The 21,037-nt window shown below is 40.2% G+C and overlaps 1 protein-coding gene across 3 annotated transcripts in view; it reads right to left on the reverse strand.

Moving 5' to 3' along the window:
- GOLM1 (golgi membrane protein 1) overlaps positions 1 to 21,037 on the reverse strand; it is a 49,941-nt gene that overhangs the window by 2,462 nt on the left and 26,442 nt on the right. For 2 of the 3 annotated variants that reach the window (XM_075931790.2, XM_075931789.2), the window contains 6 exons: positions 14,023 to 14,077; positions 12,580 to 12,682; positions 7,800 to 7,938; positions 5,251 to 5,428; positions 3,808 to 4,131; positions 304 to 423 (listed from right to left, as the gene is read on the reverse strand). In XM_075931790.2, coding sequence (XP_075787905.1) covers positions 304 to 423; positions 3,808 to 4,131; positions 5,251 to 5,428; positions 7,800 to 7,938; positions 12,580 to 12,682; positions 14,023 to 14,077 — 919 coding nt within the window. The remainder of the gene's footprint in view (positions 1 to 303; positions 424 to 3,807; positions 4,132 to 5,250; positions 5,429 to 7,799; positions 7,939 to 12,579; positions 12,683 to 14,022; positions 14,078 to 21,037) is intronic. The other variant, XM_075931791.2, reaches the window with a different exon arrangement.

Raw genomic sequence — 21,037 nt, forward strand, 5'->3', positions numbered from 1 at the left:
TGTAAAATAGTGCAATATCAAAAGTATGCAGTTCCAGGTTTGTTCTTACATATATATGATGAAACTCTGCTGAGTCTGATTCTCTCCCCTCTCATGAAAATGGAGAGTAACTTCACGGCAATCATAGTGCATTAGAATAAATCTGGTGACAGCACACTCCGGTCCCAGTTATATTCAAAGCAATCACAACGGCATCAGTTAACTGAATAGAAAGCCAGCTAGCTTAATCCCAGTTATAAAAGTAATCTTAACATTTAGTATTCTGCATACAAGAGGATTAAAAAAAGTCCCTCAAGTTTTTACCATACAAGTCATTGTCAGCCAGCGCAGCTTGCTTGTCAGTTTCAGATTCCGCCTCATTCTCATCTAAGTTGTAGTCAACTGCTACATTGTTCTGGTTCACTGCTTCAGCTCTCTGTTTATCTATAAAGATATTTAGTTTTGTTAGTTATTGGCTAAAAACTTTCTAGTTGCAATAGAGTGCTGTTTAGATATATCGTCTCTCCCATTCTCACACTATAAACAGGTAGAATTTAAATATTTGAAATTTGATTTCCCTGTGCACAGAGTTAGTTCTCAGCTATCCACTTTTAGAACTAAGTTTGCTATAACCTTTGTATATATAAAGCTTGACAACAGAAAGAGATGTAGGGATGGAAGGTACCTTCAAGAGCTCATCTAGTCCAGCCTTGGTGTAGGCAAAATTAACACCATGCCTGACAAATTTGTCTAATCTGTTCTTTAAAAAGCTCCAAATGACAAGTATCCATTTTCTTCCTAAGTAACCTGCTCCAGTACTTAACTAGCCTTATAGAAATTAAATATTAGTAAAAACATTTTTAACTCCCTTGCTGCAAATCAGTACAACAAATAGATTTGATTTCCTGTATCCCAGGATGCTAAGCTAGTAGTGTTCAGCAGGACAGGAAGAGCAAGTGTTAGCAAAAGGTTACTGAAAGAAATGTTAAATGCCAACCAAAAGAGAAGAAACTCAATACAAATGGCAGCAGCTACTAATGGTGTGTTCAAAAGAAGGATGAAGAACAAGACTTCAGGTTTCACAATGATAGTCCACATATGGCAGCCTTGCAAGCCTGTCCAAAGACACAGGACCAATACAACTAATTTGATAGATAAGTAACAATATTAGTTTTATTTTTGTGAGTATGGGCAAGGACATTTTGTGCATATGCAGGTAAATTTTCATGACAGTTCTGAAAGGCTTGATATGAATAGCAAGTATTGTATGTAAAGTTAGCCTAACTACATATATCCTGTTCAAGGAGCATGAAAGATTTAATAAAGTTCAAAAAAATAATCTTAGGCTTCTTGCTTTGACTTTGCTTTATCTGCCAAGGAATATACTCTAGTACCACGGTGTCCAACACGCTAGCCACATGTGGCTATATGGCCAGTTGAGTGTGGATAATTGGCTTGAACAATGTGGCTGTTTGGTTGGTTCAGTGAAGCTAGTTTTCTATAGCAGTAGCCTCTATAGTGGCTACTACTTCAGAACTAGTTGGACTACGGCTCTAGTAGCTGGAAAGCACAGGACTAGTTTTGAGCAAAACTGGGAGTAGATAATTCTTTTTCATTTTGCTACAGTCAGACAGTCTTCATATTCTGATCTGTGTGAACTCTTCTTTACTATCCCTCTTGTCTGTGTACTTTTGAGTTTTACTCTACATGAAATTCCAGATATAATGCTGTCACTAAGACTGCACCACTATCAGAGCAGCTAGAAGTGTTGATGTGTTTATAGAGCCTTAGGGCTGCCAAATTAGTCCTAGCCCTTTCACCTGAAGTCTGTGGATGTATTTTGGATTTTTTTGGGGGGGGGGATTAGCTAAAATTGGAGGTCTCTGTACTATAAGTGGTAAAGTACTGCAGTATATACTAAAGAAAGCCTTTGCAGTACTGAGTCCCATAAGTGAAGAATGTTTCTTCACTATGCATTGAAGATTAAGATGAACCAATGCATAGAAAAAAATCTATATAAAATATTTTTCTTTTGGAAAAGAAAAAGCATTTGTACCTCCAAAGTGTATGAAAATACACACACAATTTATGGCTGCAACTTTGGTACCCTGTTCATTGCTCTCTTTCAAGATTGCATGTGATTAATTTGCATAGTGATGACAGGTTATTCTCACATTTTCTGTAGTGCAGTTACTTCTTGCACCTTTTGGCATTGTAGACTGTTGCTTTGGAATTGAACAGAGGAAATTTGAAAGATAATCATCTTAAGGCATCTGATTTAAATTTTTATATACACATGCTTATTAACACTAAAAATGTAGTTGCATTTGAGTGTTACTATAAGGCCCTGTCCACACTAGAATTTTTTTCTAGTATTGTAATGTCAGTGAGGGGAATGGTTGTCTTTTTTTAATTACATTTCTATATCAACTTAGTACAGGGGTGGAGAACCTTTTTTGGGTTAGGGGCCACTGAGCCACAGAAAAATCAGTTGGGGGCCACATGTAAGTGAGAAGCAAAAAAGATTGTGTACTCCAGTCCTGTGGGGGGCGGGGGAGAAGAGGGCTGGAGCACCAGTGCAAGTGCCCCAATACATGTGGGGGAGCCCAGCTTTAGGAGCCACATCTGGTCCCTAGGTTCCCCACCCCGTCTTAGTATATATGTCAGGATGCAAGTGTTTTTGGTGGTATAGCTTATTTTGGCCAGGAAATGTTAGAAACTATATTCAGCAAAAGCTGTATCAACACTCGAAAAATGTCAGCTACACAGAATTACTAGCAAACCTTTTCTGTTGTAGTATTGGGCTATAATGGAAGCCAAAGATGCATGTCTGCTTAATTACATTAGTTTAAACGTTTCATCCTTTCATCTTTCAGCCTAATCGTGCAAGATTCTGAATGTATCAATAGAAGCCAAGGGCATGCACTATCTACAGGAGAGTCAATGCTTCATAGAATCAAACCTATATAGAAAGGGCAGAGAGCCTAAGGACAGCTAGTAGACAGGCAGGAGAAATGGAATGATCTGCCTAGTAAACACTGAGCAGTGAACTGAAGTATAATGGCTCTAGTTCACGAGGTGTGAAGTAAGAGAGTAAATTCAAGCTGAATGGTCTCCAGGAACATATATTATAGTGCAAGTCTGCCATGGTCAGATCCATAATAAATATTACTATTTAAAAGAATTTCCCATTAAAAACAGCATTTTTTTGTCAAACGAACATTCCACCCCTCACTGCAGATATATTTTAATAGATCCAATCTTACTAGAAATTCTCACGAGGCATCTGCTATCAATGGACTTGCTCGTGTAGATAAAAGAGCAAAACTTGTCCCAACATCAGTTCTAAACTGGCAGGACTGCTGATTCCAATGGAGATGACCCAAATTACAGCAAACAAGCAGAAGAGCTGGAAACAAAGTCCAGCTTTCACCCAAAGCATTTCTCTCTCACTAGGGACATGAAGGACTAGTCGACTATTCACTCCCCCCCCCCCCCCTTGCTGCCCCTATCAGATAGAGGCAGCAAGGGGAGGGGGAGAAGAGAGGGGTTCTTCAAAGCAGCAGTCCCTCCCCCTCCATCCCAACCCCCGCAGCCTCAGCTTCCCTCTCCCCCATGCTTTGGGTGGCATGCTCACTGCACTGCCAGCCCCGACTGCTTTGGGCAACATGGCTGTAGAGTGAGGGCAAGGAGCTCTGGGCAGCAGGAAGCAAGGGGTCCCAGAGGGCAGGGCAGTTGGGAAGGGCAGATAGAGGACAGAAGCTAGATAACTGGATCCAGCTGCAATTGATCTGCACCTAGATAGCTTGAATGAATCTTTGTACTAACCATCCTGACTGGGCTCCTGGTCATCTGGCTGAGCATCATAATTTAAGAGGTGCTCCCTTTCTATTTCTTCATTTGGAAAATGTTCTTGATTGACAGCATGACCTGCAGATGGTTCTTGCATTTCGACAGACTCCCTTTGTGTATCTCCTTCTTTAAGAACATTTACCCCCTCATATGGATTTGGTTCCTTTCCTGGTTTAGGAGGCAATTCTTCATGATCCATGACACTCTTAGCTGAATCATGTGGGGGTCCTTGATCAACAGAAAGCTTCTCATCTTTTATAAGGTCCTTTTGGTTCACCACATCCAGATCAAGCATCCCTTCTGTAAAGCAATGAGCAGTAAGAAGTCTAGCTGTAGCAAAACTTTAAAAGCTAAGATAGGATCAATTACCCTCTGCCCAGCCCACCCAAGTTCATTTTTTTCCTTTGTAGGCACATCTCTAAGCTGCATCAACTCTAAAGAACGTATATGCATAAATCAGGGAAGTTAAAGGCACTATTAGAAACCACTGCAGGATTTGCATTTCATAAAGACTTTAAGATCTACATTGTGTTTGTTTTATTATACATGGGGGGGGGGAATCTGATCTCACTATAACCTTAAAGTGAATCAATTAGTAATTGGACATACAAAGTACAATTATTTAAATGCAGAGTACTAATGTTCTATGTAAATGCCCTTTTCTCTCAGCATTAAAAGTATAAAAAAAATGTATTTTCTATTTGGGGGGGGTGCATGCACTTCTGTGTTAGCAATACAACTGACTTGCTCTTCAACACAAAGACAACTTACAACAAGGGTTGACCAGATGTGATATCTACAACTAGCCTGTAGCTGCGTCAAGCCTGTCAACGGGGGGGGGGGGGGGGGGGGCAAAGAGGGAAATTGCCTTAGGGCTGGGCAATTCTAAAGTGCTTGGGGCTCCCAACTGCCCCCACTGCTACTGCAGCAGGTATGGAGGCCAGAGCCCAGACCCTTTAGAATTGCTTCTGGAAAATCACCTAGCATGCTTCAGAGCCCCTAACACATGCTCTGACTTTGCTTTGAGGGCCCACAAGAAGGAAGGGAGGAGCCAGCGGTAGCAATGGTGGAACAGACCCAGGCAAGCCCAGGTGCCCCTCTCGCTGGCTGGAGGGCCAGGTGGGCTGGCAGGGGATAGGTGGGTCACAGCCCACCCATACCTATGTCCCTGGTTCCAATGCTGAGCCCCAGTCCTCTGTGGATCTAGCCCCTACTACTTTAACATGCGCTTCAGCCAACTGAAGTATTTTAATTAAAAAAAACATAGTCATTAGCTATTAAATATAAAACTTTCAATAAACATGGAAAAAGCTGCTGAACTAAGTGATACTCATTATTAAATTAAAATTCAATATATTCAAACCCATTTCTCACCTCTGTTGATATTAAGGTATTAGTGATGTAATTAGCCGATCTTACCTTTGTCTCCATGAGATTCAATCTTTGGTTCCTTTTTTACACTGAATGTTGGCTTTGATATTTCTAGAGATTCATTTCCAGGAATTTTGTCCTCTTTTTGTTCCTCATCTCCTTTCTCTGCTTCCAGGTCATGCAGTTGAAGCTCTGGTCGATTAGAAGTTGACAGCTGAATATTATCCTTAAAAACATATACAAACATAGGTGATTTGTCTATCCAAATGCTCATTCCTAGGATCAGATTTATCTCTTCTTTTTTAATTCTAACTAAAGGGATGGTCTAGACAGTATTTGGTCCTGCCATGAGGGCAGGGGACAGGACTTGTTGACCTCTCGAGGTCCCTTCCAGTCCTAGTATTCTGATTCTATGATTAAAGAAATCTAAATGCATCACAAACCAATTCAAGAAATAGACTTGAATTGAATTAAAGTAAACCACAACCCAGATAAACTACACAGCACAATTTGCACATAGATCACACAAAAACGGTTTGATATAATGCCTCTTCTGGTATTACCACTCAATACCATCTGCTTCTGTAGTTGCTATACATACTGCATAGGTGCTGTTGTTCTCCGAGTGTGACATCCCTCTGGTGCACCAAGAAATAGCTGTGTGCACAGAAGAGAGAGAGTGTACCAGCTGCTAGGCTGGGGCTGAAGAAGCTAGACTTATTTTTCCTCAAGGGAAGGCTCAGCTTTCCATAAGCTTGGGATCACTAATTGTTGTTTTTTAAGTTTATTTTAATTTAGATAGATTAGTTTAACTTGTATTGTTAACTATAATCAATGCACATATTTTTGTTGTTTGTCATAATGCCTGATCACAAATGTATCCAAGTCTTATTCCCGAGAGCAGAGGAGTGGCCAACAGGGACATCTTGTAAAACCCTAAATGCCATCTGCTTTGAAGAAAAAAAAAAAGTGTTGCAATTCTTTCCTCCATTTCAGTGCTTGTGTATTTGTACCATCTGCTTTATCACAACTGTTGACAAATGAAAGTCACAATACCACCTTAAGAGTGACCCCCTCCACCTCTCCAGGACTGTTCACAAAGGGAGCTGGCAGCTACCAAGTGTTGTTTTAGTACAACCAATGCTTTCCAAAATCATAGATACCACTTTGGCTATCCTAGATGCTATAGCATGAGTGTTCACTGATACAGGGACTGTGCACAATCAACCACACATAGCCGACACCAGCATCAGATGACAAGGTGAGTCAGTCACAAAAAATGTCAACTATGCTCCAAATGTGGTATGCAGAATACGGACTAGTCCACTGTGTTTGAATCTTCAGGGGACACTCTCAAGTCTCAGATAAAATAGCTTCAGGTGAAAGAAGGAAGCTGGCAGCCTCTATAAAGAAAAACACTCTGGTCCCTCAATTCTGGAGTGCAGGAAAACCAACAACTGGCTGGCTCTAATGGGGCACGCACCAAGAAAGACCAGTATATAAGCAATTACTCCAGGATTATGAGAACCAAAATTCAGTTAATCAGGCTTCTTCTGTGATGGAATGGAACTAGGCTAAACATAGTATCAAGAAAATGGCGTAACAGTGAGATCTGTTAAACTGTCTTAAGTCTCCCCCAGCTAAGCAAAGCAAGTTGTCATCACTGATTAATTTAAAAGTGATCTAACAATAGAATACTAGAGCATACACAAGGAAACCTTGACTCTACTGATCTGCTTAAAGTTTAATGGCTGTGAAAGAATATCAGCTTAAAGCTGCCACTTTAGAAATTCAGCCATTGAAATTTTAGGAGCAACAAACCTTGAGCATTTTACTGGCTAAGCTAGTTTGCTTTTACAGTACAAGCATAAAACTGAGCAGCACTTAGGAGTTTCTGCTGTACTATATCAACTTGAAAAACTTCATTACACCCAAGTTATTTTTTCTATTTGTTTTCAATGTGTGCAGGAGAGGAACAATTCTACATATGCTCAAAGAATTCTGCTTGAATTCTGCAAGCCCCTCTATTGCTTACTTCCCCTCCCCTGAAGCTCATCTGCTGGCTACAAAGCCAGGGCTAGAGGAGCTATGTGAAGCCTATCTGCCCAATCAGGGCACAATTGAGGGTGTCTGTCCCTGGAGTGAGGAACCAGAGAAAGGATGAGAGGGCAGGCTGGGCAGTTACTGACAAGATCCCTCCTCCAGCTTCAGCTGCTCTTCCAGCCCTCCCCAATCACAGTTATTGCAGTAACTTTTGAACTTTAGTGTTGGACACTGCACAGGTCTCCTTTCAACTGGGCTCACTGGTTAAAAACTGGATACCTGGCAACTAAGTAAGCTTCATTCAAATAACAGGTGTCAAGCTGCAGTTTCCTCCTTTACGATCAAACTTTGACAGTACAAGCTTAACAGGGTGGTCTAGTACATTGTAACAGGAAAAAAAATCATGAGCTACTGCTGCTGTTTTAAGGATCGAAGAGTAGAACCTGAGAAAGACAGCAAGATAACTCAACTCCATTAACAGCTTAAATAAAGGTACAACTGACTTTCTGGGAGGGGAAGGTTAAAAAAGACAGCCAACCAATAAAATGACTTACCTGGTCATTTTTGTTGGAATTTTTCAATAAGTCTTTGATGTCCTTGGCCTGCGGTGCCTCACTGTCTTTTTTTGTAATCTCATGTATCTTTTCTTCACATTGTTCTTTTAACTCTTTCATCTGATTGATGCACTGGGACCTCAAGGAAAAGAACAAGTAGTTTTAGAGGTACTATCATCCCAACATCTCTAATTGACACACCTTTCTACATGCCGCGGTCCCCCCGTCCGGGTCCTCCGCGGCTTTGCTCCACATCTCCCTGGTCTGCTGAGGGAGGTCCCCCCCAGCAGACCAGGGAGACGCGGAGCAGCTTTTCTCGCCCCGGAGGACACGAGCGGCGGGACCACAGCGCGTCTGGGCGGTCCCGCCGCCCGCGTCCTCCGGGGTGAGAAAAGCCCCGTTCGTAAGTACGGATCCGACTTACATCGGATCCCTACTTACAAACGGGGTGAGGCAACCCCGCACTAGCTGATTCCCCCCAGCAGACCAGGGAGATGCGAAGCTAGCGCCCCCCACAGCAGACCAGGGAGACGCGGAGCAGATTTTCTCAGCAGACACCTCAGCTTAAGAATAAAGGACTGAGGGAAATGAGGCGTGGGAGAATAGAACTGAGCTCTGGAGAAATGTTTGTCTCGAATTTCCCCTACAATATGTACCAGTTCCGACTTACATACAAATTCAACTTAAGAACAAACCTACAGTCCCTATCTTGTACGTAACCCGGGGACTGCCTGTACTTTGAAATGTGTAATTTCCCCTCTCCATCTTGAGAAGTCACATGCCAGCTGAGCCATTTGCAACAAAGCTTTCTTTCTCTTTTAAAAAAGTGTTCATGTCTATTTTCTTGGCACTTGTTATACTGGCATTTCAGTAAAGAACTAAGAAAAATATTTTCAGAAATGAGGCACATTTTGAAAGAACATTGTTTTTTCGAATGGTAATTTATATCAACTACCCAATACTTTTGAACAGACCCTGTTATATTAATTTAAATGAAGTAAACAAACTTAAAGGTGTTTATATAACCCCTCACTAGCTTTTTCCACATGTCTGGGGGCATCAATGTGCCTCAAACTCACCTGGAAAAGATCCAACTCAAATTCAGTCCTCATGGACTGCTCAACAATTGATCCCTCTGACAAATACTAAATAATATGCACCCATTACAGTAGCATGTTTGTGATACAGAGAGCTTCCCTGTTCACTAGAAACTAGAGTGAGATCATCAATTTATTTCACATATTACAACCTGGTGGCTGGTGTCCCAATTTTCACTTTAACTAGAGCTGCAGAGATTGACTTATTGAACTCATCTTAAGAAAAGCAAATTAAGTTAAGAGAATATGCAACTGAACATTCATATAAGAATTCAAAACAACAAGTCTGGGTGTTCTGTTCCAATTGGAAGTAGAAATTGATTAAATCTGATTTTTTAAAATTTAATCTTGTTTATGTACAAGGAATGTACAAAGTCCTGCTTTGTCGAACACTAGAGGAACCAAGCACAAAAGACACAAGTCTCTTAATATATATACACACAGCCTCTTTGGCCAACACCAGACTCAAAACCAAAAGCTCACCATAACTTTTTCTTGGTTTTTCCACTTTTTGCTTCTGTCTCTTTTTTTCTTGTTGCCTCTCAGTTTGTGTATGTTCTGCCGTTCCTCACACCCACACTCAGAATATCAAAGGGAACCCTCCCCCATACTAGGCAGAGTCTGGTTAGGCCTTTTTTTAAGAAACACAGGGCTCCATACTGTTTCTTACTATTATAAGAGATGGGTGAGTTGGAATGAGGTTTAAACCTCAACCCCTAACAACATTTCACCCAACTCCTGACATTACTATTGCTCCCTATACCACCACAGATGCTTTCCTTTGTGGAAGAGGAAGAAGAAAGAACAGAGGAGGAGTTTATCATATGTGAAAGTAGTTGCATTCCCATCAAGGTGAAAGGTGAGCTGATCATGACTAATTAATTCCAAGAGGAGGAAATGGGAGTCACTGTACTGAATAAGGAACATTTTAACTTGTTGCCAGTATGCAGCAATGCAGACAACAAAGATTCTTTCATGCTCTGGGCATGAAATCACCTTTCTGAATTTTTGTGTGCTAAAAACAAGAACTGTTACAAGATCTTATACTCTTAACCTTAGATGTAACAAATTCTTCTGAATTACTAGAGTGTACATAGGTTTTAATGAACTGTTTCCTTCCTAAAAGCAATAAAACATTTCCCATGCGATTCATAACAAAATCTGTTGGAGACTACTATAACATTGAAAAGAAATCAATTATTTTCTTATTTAACGTGCACAATTCAGTACTACAGCAATGCTGTCTGTATTGGAACATCTGTTTTTTTAAACAAGACTATTTATAATTGATCATGCTTCAGAGTCATTGCTGAACTATATTTGACTTCTAATTTTAAATCATTTTATGGTATCGAATGATACCACTCCTCTTTTTCCTACAAAACCCTGCTCACTAAACTTAAACTGTACTCAGAAAGCATTAGCAGTTCTCAATGGCAGCCATGTAGGCACAGTGAAACTACCCTTCTTCTAGTTACCACCACCTCATCTTTTTTTCCATTAACACACATTATAGAGCACATTATGAAACAATTGGTTTTATTGCTCTTAAAATGAATTAGAAGATATTATTTTTTCCTTAAAAGTAAACAACATTGAGAAGATCTTTTTTATGTTTTCCAACAAAATAATTACTTCTTCAAGAGGCTCGACACACGAAGAAGACAGAAAATGATCATTCCTAAACCTTTAGAATGCCTATGTCACAAGTTCTTTCTCCTCTCTATATATACACACATTTTAAAAGTGTGACCTGCCCTTTAATGAGCAGACTGGATGGTCTTCTCTGCCTCCAGTCCTACATCTAGCATCAGATTGTACAGCAGAGGCTCAGAAGACACAATTCTGTCCTCCCCTTCCACATCTTCAAACATGCAAACAGGATTGATTTGGCCATCAGTTGGCTTCAACACATTTAGAAAACCAGGTTACATATAGAGGGCCCACAAGGTTTCCATTTCATAAGGTCAACAGTTGCCTAGGTAATAGGGTGAGTCACTAGGAAGTCAGTTGTTCTACAGTTTAAACAAAGTCTACAGTGTTTACTAACACATCACCTGTCTTTGTCTAATGTTCATTTAATAATAGAGACGTCACTTTTGAACTTTACAAGAAACAAGGTTAAACGTTTTACAGATATTTTCATTTGAGGCCACCAGTTCACCGTTCTCACTCCAGAGAACTTGTGCTGAAGGTTAACACCCATATTTAACACGCAGTTCAAAATAAACTAGATTAAGCCAAGTAATATGTAGCTATTTTAAAGGTAGCTCAAATCTGGGGACTAATCTGTTGCAGAAGAAAGTGCTCCACATACTAAGTATCAATTCACAAGCCACAATTTACAAATGCATTGTGTACAATCAGCAGAAAGGAACAAGACGGAGACTAATCACTCCAAAGCAGGAAAAATTGTTATTGATTTAAAGTTTGTATAAGAACAGGCCTTTGTTATAGTACCATTTTTTTTCTTGGTAACAGATGTCAAGATTTATCAGAAACCAAACTAAGCTATTGTTTATATAGGGCCTGGCTATTTCATTCCACTGCTACGGAAATACCAATCCAACCAGTATAGGAAACAAGTTAACTTGCTACTAACTAAGCAGAAATTCATAATAATTATATGAAGCAAGCAAAGATAGTTGCATGGCTCATCCTTCACAAGATTCAGAGAAAGAAAAAAATCAATATTATCATAAAAGGGGAAAAAAGCCAACCCATATTTATTACAGGAAATAATATTTTCAAATAGCTTCCATAGGAGGAAATAACAACTAGTGAGTACACAAAAGTTTAAAAAGATAATTGGTGTTCTTATCAGTGTCCCTGCACGTATACTTTGTTATTCACAACTTACAATGCTGCGGAAGTACCTATTTCTATTGCTGTTCAGTGCATAGTAAAATCAACACCAAAATCATGGCTTCGATTCTGGCAGATATTCACCTACCTCAAATTTATCACAAGAAATTCTTCAAAACTTCCATCATATTTAAGTCAATAAGGACTTTCCAGTACATTAAATCCTATATAATTTACTGAGATTACAATTTAGCTCCAGAAAACATTTTTGGCTTGCACCACAAGAGCTTGAAAGATTTGTGGTTTTCCCCTGAAGATCAATAGAAAGCAAAGTGGAAGGACATCAACTGCCCAAATGAACACCCAACGACCCAGCTGAAGGACCCAGTGCCCAGTGTCACTCTCATTGAAAACAAGTCCATTTTTAATCACATCCACACATCACATGGTAGACACTCCTACCTTCTCCATAAACTGGAACTAAGACACAATCCTATTTCTAACTATAGAAACTGACCGAACTATGGATCACCTCATCAATTAGTGTCCCAAAAAATCCACGACTCAGTGGTATTTCAGTTCATAGGCGCTGACTCCATGGGTGCTCCAGAGCTGGAGAAATGCCTGTTAAGTGCTCCAATACTATGGTGATGGGGGTCACAAATACAAATAAGCAGAAACTAATTAGGACCATATTTGGTATACTGTTTTCCTTTTCAAACAAACAATGCTGTCAAGTCTCAAAATATCTACTAGCAGCATTATGTTAAAATGATAACTATGAGGAAAAGTACAGAATTCAAGTATAGATTTCAAAAGGATAATTAGACTTCTGACCTGTCATTCTGTAAGTTATACATTTAAAAGAGCAAACTTACATCTCATAGGAAAATTTCTTCTGAAGATTAGTCTGGTTTTTCTGAAACTGATTCACATCCTGTTGTAGCTTTCCATATTCGTTCTGTAACTTTATCAAGTGTTCTGGGTGGGAAAAAAGGATTATTATTTTAATGAAATATTTTAAACAAATCCCTCCCTCCAAAATCAGATACACAACTTTGATAGCGAGAAAGTTCCATTGGCTTCTTTCCTCAGTCTCCCAAATTCATGATGCTTTGGCAGGCTAAATACATAGTCACATTGTGGCACCCGCTGAGCAACAAAAACACAGAGAACATAGGAGAGTTTTCAGTCTAATAAAGCTCTATTCTCTACCTCCCCTATACAAAGGAGAACTCTAATCCATCTACGTTCTCTGGCTGCTCTTAGAATCATAGAATCATAGAATAATAGGACTGGAAGGGACCTCGAGAGGTCATCGAGTCCAGCCCCCCGCCCTCAAGGCAGGATCAAGCTCCGTCTACACCATCCCTGACAGATGTCTATCTAACCTGTTCTTAAATATCTCCAGAGAGGGAGATTCCACCACCTCCCTTGGCAATTTATTCCAATATTTGACCACCCTGACAGTTAGGAATTTTTTCCTAATGTCCAATCTAAACCTCCCCTGCTGCACTTTAAGCCCATAGTCTTCTCTTGGCCTGCAATCTAGAAGACTAGAGGTCACTGAAGGACTCGTCACTATAGTGCAGGCTACAATGGTAAATTTTTCTACTGCTTATCTAAATTCAAGTTTACAAGCCCTCCTCTGTAATACAGTTTACAGTTCACAAATCAGGACTGTTTGTAAGTTAGTAGTTTTCTGTAGTAGAACCTCATCCATCATGCTGACACACCTTGAATCTTTGGTCCTGACAAAGAGCTTTGCATCAGAAAACTGAGCATATCAGAGAGATTGACAATTGTATTTACCAGAGACCTTGCCATCAATGGCCCAAATGCTAAAAGGCATAAACTCACTAGCAATGATTCTGAAAGCGTCAAAGGAGATATTAACTAGTAAGACCAAAAAATTTTTTTTCGAATGCATGTGTATGATTCCCATGGACATCAGTGCATCCATATATAAGAGTATAGAGTTTTTAGAGTTGAAAGAGGATTATACTATGTTAGTGGAAGCAGAGAAGTTGTTCAAATATAGACTATTAATATAGGAGGAGTCTGCTCTATTTAATGTTTGTTATTTTCTCCCACTTAAGATATAAGGCTGTGGTGTCCTGCATTCAAAGCCTCATGACTGGACTCTTGACTGCATGAAGCCCCAGGAAAAACCTGTACAAGGTCAGGGTCTAGTTTATGGCAGTTCCTACACTTTCTCCTAGCTTTGAGAAGCAGAGGACTCACACCCAAGTAAGGGCGTAAGACTGAGACTTTGAGAAAACTGGCTTTAAGTTTGATAATTGAACTACAATAAAAGGTACCTTTTAGATTCTGGATAAATCGCTCATTTGTAGTTATGTTATTCATTAACACTGCCTGGAAAAAAAGTGATACTGTATTAAAATAATGTTGATCAAACCATTTATCTAATAACACTCAAATAATTCTTGAGAATAAAGCAAAAAATTATTTCTAAGCAATGTGATAAAAAAAAGTTATACGCCCCAACTGTATTAGCTGCAGTTGGGATCACTTGTGTTGTGCAATGGGATCAATTCCTAGATTATGAAAAAGCAAAAAAGTTATACTGTGCAAGACAAACAAAAAATCATCATTCAAAATAAAGCAAGATCACTACATCTTAAACAGGTTACTCACTTGAAGTATGAATTCAAAGAGCCAACCGCTAAATACTTGTTTACCATTACCTCCATTTCATATTAATATTATAATCACAGTGACAGAGTTAAAGTGTACTTATCAAGTGGCTCTTTAAGAAAGAAAGATTCACCCAACTGCACCCTTTCAATAATTCTTTTGAGGCAAAATGAGCAAGCCTACTTTAAGGTTGCAGGTAAAATGTGGCAGAAGAACACAGACCAACAATACAAATAAAAACTGTACCAAAAATCAGTAAATCAAGGGAGAAATGTCTTTTACTATGAAGTTTTATATTACACACCATTGCAATTAGTCCACTTCCCTGATGGATGGCACCCTCAATTCCACCTCAGGACAAATGAGGATGTAATGTGCCCTTCCAATCCCACAGCTTTAAATCTAGACACACTAAAATGGCAGTAATCCCAGGAGAGAGAAGAGAGGCAGAAATCCACATGCACATGAGTAGGGGGAAAACAACACTATCTGAAAATAGTCACAGACAAATGTGCTTCAGTGACTAATACACAGAACTTGTACAGGAAACCAGGTTAGTTTTTAAGACAGAAGAGCATGTCTGTTTACACTTATAAATCCATACATCTTCTGAAGGATCTATTCACTATGCTTAGATGTAATTTAATCAGGATTCCCATTTATTCATCCCAGGATGTACTCAGTATTTCACAGACTTCAAAGATCAGGCTACAATCAATTCCAAAAGAGGTTTTTCACAGAAACAGTGCTGCTGCCATACAGTATATAGGCTGCCTTAAATGGAAGGATCATTGCTATGCTCAAGATGGTCATTCAGTCTGTGCTAGGGATGTAAACGAGTAGTTGACTAACCAATAATCCTAGGCTTATTGGTTAATCTAGCCGACTACTTGCGTTCCTCCCCAGTTCCTGCTTTGTATCAGAGGCAGCAAGGTGGGGGGAGGCGGGGAGGAGCAAGAGCTGGTGCCAGGGGCAGGGAGCCAGTTTAAAAGCTGTCTCCGTGGTGCCACTGGATTACTATTATTGTTAATTAGTTACAATTTCAGTTCCCAAAATACCACAAGTCTTGGTTCACTGAGTGCACAGTAAAGAGACACGGAAGACAAGAAAGGCTACGTCTAAACTGACATGATTTTCATGATTTTAGACAGAAAAGTTTTCCGTTAAAAGCATTTTCGGAAAAGAGCATCTAGGTTGGCACTTTTTGCGTAAAAGCGTCCGTGCCAATCTAGACGCGCTTTTGCACAAAAAAGCCCCAATTGCCATTTTCGTGAATGGGGCTTTTTTGCGCAAAACAAATCTCAGCTGTCTACACTGGCCCTTTTGCGCAAAAGGGACTTTTGCCCGAATGGGAGCAGCATAGTATTTCCGCAAAAAGCACTGATTTCTTACAGTAGGAAATTCAAGCGGTCAGTGTAGACAACTGGCAAGTTTTTCCAGAAAAGCGGCTGATTTTCCAGAAAAACTGGCCAGTCTAGACACAGTCAAAGTGCATGGGATAGATTTACAACACAAGCCAGGGGAGATCAGGTGGAGAATAGGCATGTGTGTTATGTTTACATATCTGATAGTTACTGAAATTCATTTATTTAAATTAAATCCCAAAATTTCCCTTCCTTCATCATTCGCCACAAACACTTTCAAATCTAAGTCATGAGATTAAAACATCAGCAAGTGTACTCATTTTTTTCAAGGGTTTCAAAAGGTCACTGAACATATTTTCTCTATTATATTTCCTGTAGGCTTGTCAGTATGCTGCAGACTCATTATACATGTTTGAGCAAGAGAGCTGTGTGAAAAAAGTCTAAACCAATTTTCAAGCCAATAATGGAGCATTTAAGCCATAGTTTTTTCCACTGAACTTTAGCCTTTATTCTCTCTAGAAGTTACAGACTGTTCTCCTCAATTAAATTAAACTCTGCATGAAAAAACTCTTTGGGACACACTGAATGGTTCAGACAACTGCTAATGGAGACCAAGCACTTTACCTCTAGCTCAGTGTTTGGACTGTGGTCAAGGTTGTTGAACATTAAAAGACTACAGCTTCTGCCACCTATTCTGTATTAGGGATGTTAAATATTGGTTAACTGAACAGTCAATTAATGTCATGAATTCCTATTGGTTACTCGACTATTCTAGAATCCCCGGGGGTAGGACCAGCAGCCAATGCACTCCAGCCCCACTCCCAAAGAGCACCCTGCCACTCCAACTTTCTGCCTCTGATACAGAGGCAGCAGTGCAGGGTGCCAGACTGGAGCTGGTCTGTGAGGGGAGCCAGTTAAAAAAACAGCTTTCCTCGCCTGTTGCCTGTTGCCTCGTGCTTCAGATACAGAGGCAGCAACATGGGGTGGCATCAGCCCCTGTCTGGGGTGGGGGGATGGAGGCAGCTGAGCTCCCAGACCCAGCGCAAGCTGGAACTAATCTGGGCTGCCTGTCCTCCTGGCTCCTAATACACTTTAAATGCAGAGCTGCAGCAGGGGTAGGTCCCAGATCCAGTGAGAGCCAGGACTGAGCTGGGCTGTTGGCCCAGACTGCTAAAAAAATGTACTGGTGGGGGCGGAGGGAGGGGGAAGAAATCCATGCAGTCTACAGCATTAACCTATAAGCTTTTGCTTATCGGTTAATCAACTACACTACTACATCTCTATTATGGATGATAGCTGCCAGTGGTTTTATTTCATTTAATCTCTTATTCCAGAAGCCAACCACAGAACACATCACAAAAACCATCACCACTGCTGTCAAATGAGCCAACTATCTCAACAGAGGCACCAAGGAGACAGTGGGCATAAAGAATGATCTATCCATAAAGAATGATCTATCCAAACCTGCAGATCAGCAAAAACGCATTTGCCCGGTGTGCGTTCTCTGCAGAGACAATTTTTGTCATTGTTGCCATCAAATCTAGCACATGTATTATCTCAACATTTCAATTGCAAATACAGAAACATTTAGCAATATGAATAGAATAAAATACATTCCAGGAATCTTCACTACAGCTATGCATTGTACATTAACCCCTTTTCAGTCATCAGCCATTTTACCATACAGCGTGAAGAGGCAAAAGTTTACAACAGTATATTCTCAATCCACACATGATCTGAATTTCCATGCCTTGGAAACATATGGACTGGCCTAATAAGGGGAGTCTCACACATTGTCCATAATACAAATACATTTATGAATGTGTCCAGTTGTGGGAGAAGTGGTGGACGTGGTATATCTAGACTTTAGTAAAGCTTTTGATATGGTCTTGCATTATCTTATCAATAAAGTAGGCAAATACAACTTAAATGGGGCTACTACAAGATTGGTACATAACTGGCTGGATAACCATTCTGAGAGAAGTTATTAACTGTTCACAATCCTGCTGGAAGGGCATAAAGGTGGGGTTCCACAGAGTCTGTTTTGGGACTGGCTCTGTTCAATATCTTCATCAACGATTTAGATATTGGCATAGAGAGTACACTTATTATGTTTGCTGGTGATACCAAACTGGGAAGGGTTGCACATGCTAAATATGATCCAACAGTGTGATGCTGTTGCAAAAAAAGCAAACACAATCCTGGGATACACTAACAGGAGTGCTGTGAGCAAGACATGAGAAGTCATTCTTCCGCTCTACTATGCGCTGATTAGGCCTCAGTTGGAGTATTGTGTCCAGTTCTGGGCACCACATTTCAAGAACGATGTGGAGAAATTGGAGAAGGTCCAGAAAAGAGCAACAAGAACAACTAAAGGTCTAGAGAACATGATCTATGAAGGAAGACCAAAAGAATTGTGCTTGTTTAGTTTGGAAAGGAGAAGACTTAGAGGGGACATGATAGTAGTCTTCAGGTATCTAAAAGGGTGTCACTATGATTCTATGAACATGTGGACCATCTCTGCTGCTAATGTACTTTCCCAAAGGATGAGGTTTGAACAGAAGTTGCTTAAGGGAATATATTGAGTTTATTTTACCTTCTTCCAATTCAGTCTAGCTAAAATGCATGTCATCTACCACCTATGATCAGACCATTTGAGAAATGTTGCTTAACAAATGGTGTTTGAAGGGACAGCTGCCCATTTATTCATGAAAGAAATAAGAGCTTATTCTAAGTTAACATAAAAACAGACTGAACTTACTTTCCATATGAAAGTCCACTACTTTACTATTAAATCTATTTTAAATACAAAACTAACTGCTAGCTCTGCTGAAAAAAGTCTGAATATATTCAAAGTAATTCTGAACTGTAATTAAACTAGAAAGATCATAATCAATTAAGGCTCTGCCTGCAAATTAGTGGCTCAGCAGCACAGGTTACAATGTATAAGGATTCATCTACACTTAAGAATTGCTGTAGGTGAACTTGAGATGTTTCCTCTTAAAATTCCTTCATACACAAACAAAATGTAATGTTGTATATGACATGGTGTTTTAATGTGGGTTAGCAAACCCATTTTGGAAGCAGGTTTACTTAGATGCCAACTGAGTTTACCCATGGCAAATCATGCGTGGCTACATCACACCCCATAACAAGTGTTGTGCATTTGTCAGATCTTCATGCCAGTATCTCACTCTTTCTTGCTCCCTGGGTCAGCTGTTTCCCCTCTACAGCATCCTACCTGGATGTCACCTCACCCTTTAAAAAGCTGCATACAGCCAGATACAGATCTAAATTAATTGTACAGACAGGTACCACAGACTGTTTTTACTAGAAAGAGCTTGACCACATGTCTACTAGATGTGGACTCTCTGACTGAACCACACACCCTGGATGTGGGTGATGCAGTGAGCCAAGTGAGCCAGAGTTGTAAAGCTCCAAACCACCGCCATTTAAAGATTGAGGCTGTACCTGAACCATAGTGGAACAACGTGATGTTGGCCTAATTTTGCTCTGGCTCATGGACTTTTACACTCCCCTTACCCATCCTCACACTTATAAATTCTCCATTCCTTTCAACACTGATAAAAAAAACCTCACAATCACCACAAACTTGCTATGTTCCCACCTATACCTACTGTGGTGCTTATTCATCTGTCTTCCTCCACATGGTCAACTTCTGCACCCTTCACAAAAACAGCGGCGTTCTATCACTTAATAAGGAAAGTATTTGTTTTAAGTTAGATCTTTTCTTATCCTCCCCCCCCAATCAACACACATACCATAGCGATAGCAGCAGGAAAAGGAGAAACAGTATGCAACAGGACATGGGATATGAAAAAGCAAAGAAGTTCCGGGAGCACAAGATCTTAAAAGTTTGCTCAGTAGCATGATTGCTCAATAAAAATATATAACACTATCAAAGTTAATCTTGGTGTACTTTTATTTATTATTTACAAAAGTAATCTGAATGTGAGAGTCTGCATTCATGGTTCTGGGACTTAGACCCTCCTTTCTCCTGCTGAAGAATCACTATCTTAATATCTGCACAGGCAGAACATCAGCACAGCACTGTACTGAAAACATTGTATTACAAACTGGACATACATAGTGCATCAAGAACAAAGACGAAAAACTGCACCATAATGTTCATTTAAGTGCCCTACCCAAACATACACAAGTGACTCCTAGATTCAAAAGTAGGAGCGCAATACATTATATCAGGGCTACTCAACACGTGGCCAGTGGGCTGCATGCGGCCCACAGCCCATTTGTTTGTGGCTCACGGTGCAGTTTGGGTTTCCACGGGACTCCGCATGCAGCCTGCGGGTGGAAGCCAAAACAAAAAAGTTGTCAATATAATGGTCTTCTGTTGATGTGTGTTTTAGTAGTTAAATTCCTAGACTGTCATTGCTCATTAATAGTGCTGTCATATGGGTGGAAATTGAGTAAATAGTGCATTTTATTAATATCAGCAGAACTGACTTAAACGAGGCCTTCATGTAGTATAGTCTTGCCTTAATCTTTGTGTTCATGCCCATCAGTGTGAAATAAGCTATTCTCATGTATATGCAACCACACTTAAGTTGTGGCCCTTGGCATCATTATGGCCTCTGGAGCTTCCGAAGTTGAGTAGCCCCGTGTTACATACTCCTGAGTGGCTGTACCATTCCATAGAAGCCTCCTTTATGGTTATTCTAAATGTTCACCAAATGTGCCTGCCTCCTGCTGCTCCTATCCATGTGCAAGTCATTGCTGCTTGCCTTCACAGTGGTTGCGCAAAACACAGCAAACAGCTAGCAGAATAGGAAGATGTTCCTCATCAACTTCCTCCATCTGCCTTCCCTGTTCCAGATGCACAATTATTCTATGAATACTCAAGAGTATAGTTTAATAGTTCCCTTCTCCTATCCAATTGTCCAGGAAAGGGCTCCATAAGCATCTCCTAGAATCACTGGAGGAATACCATTAAATCCATATTGACCACGGGTGCAAAAAGTCCAGATTTTCTGAAGATCCAGGCATCACAAGTTTTTCCAGAGCACCCCGTATAAATATTGGAGAACCTTCCACAGCAATCAACAAGGTCTTGCAGAACTATGGAGGAAACACCCTTTTCTGTTGATGAATTCAAAGGTATGATGTGGTGAGCAAACAACAGGCATATAGGTCCCATCAGTGGCTCCTATAGAATTAAGGGATCCCAAGCATGCAAAGCCATTAATAGCTATCAACCTATTGCATACCTGGGAGGATCATCATCTTAGGGACATTGGTGCACATTTCCACTACAAATGCCCCAATAGTCAATCTA

This window comes from Pelodiscus sinensis, chromosome 6, assembly GCF_052426305.1.
Source record: "Pelodiscus sinensis isolate ZL-2025 chromosome 6, ASM5242630v1, whole genome shotgun sequence".
NCBI lineage: Eukaryota > Metazoa > Chordata > Testudines > Trionychidae > Pelodiscus > Pelodiscus sinensis.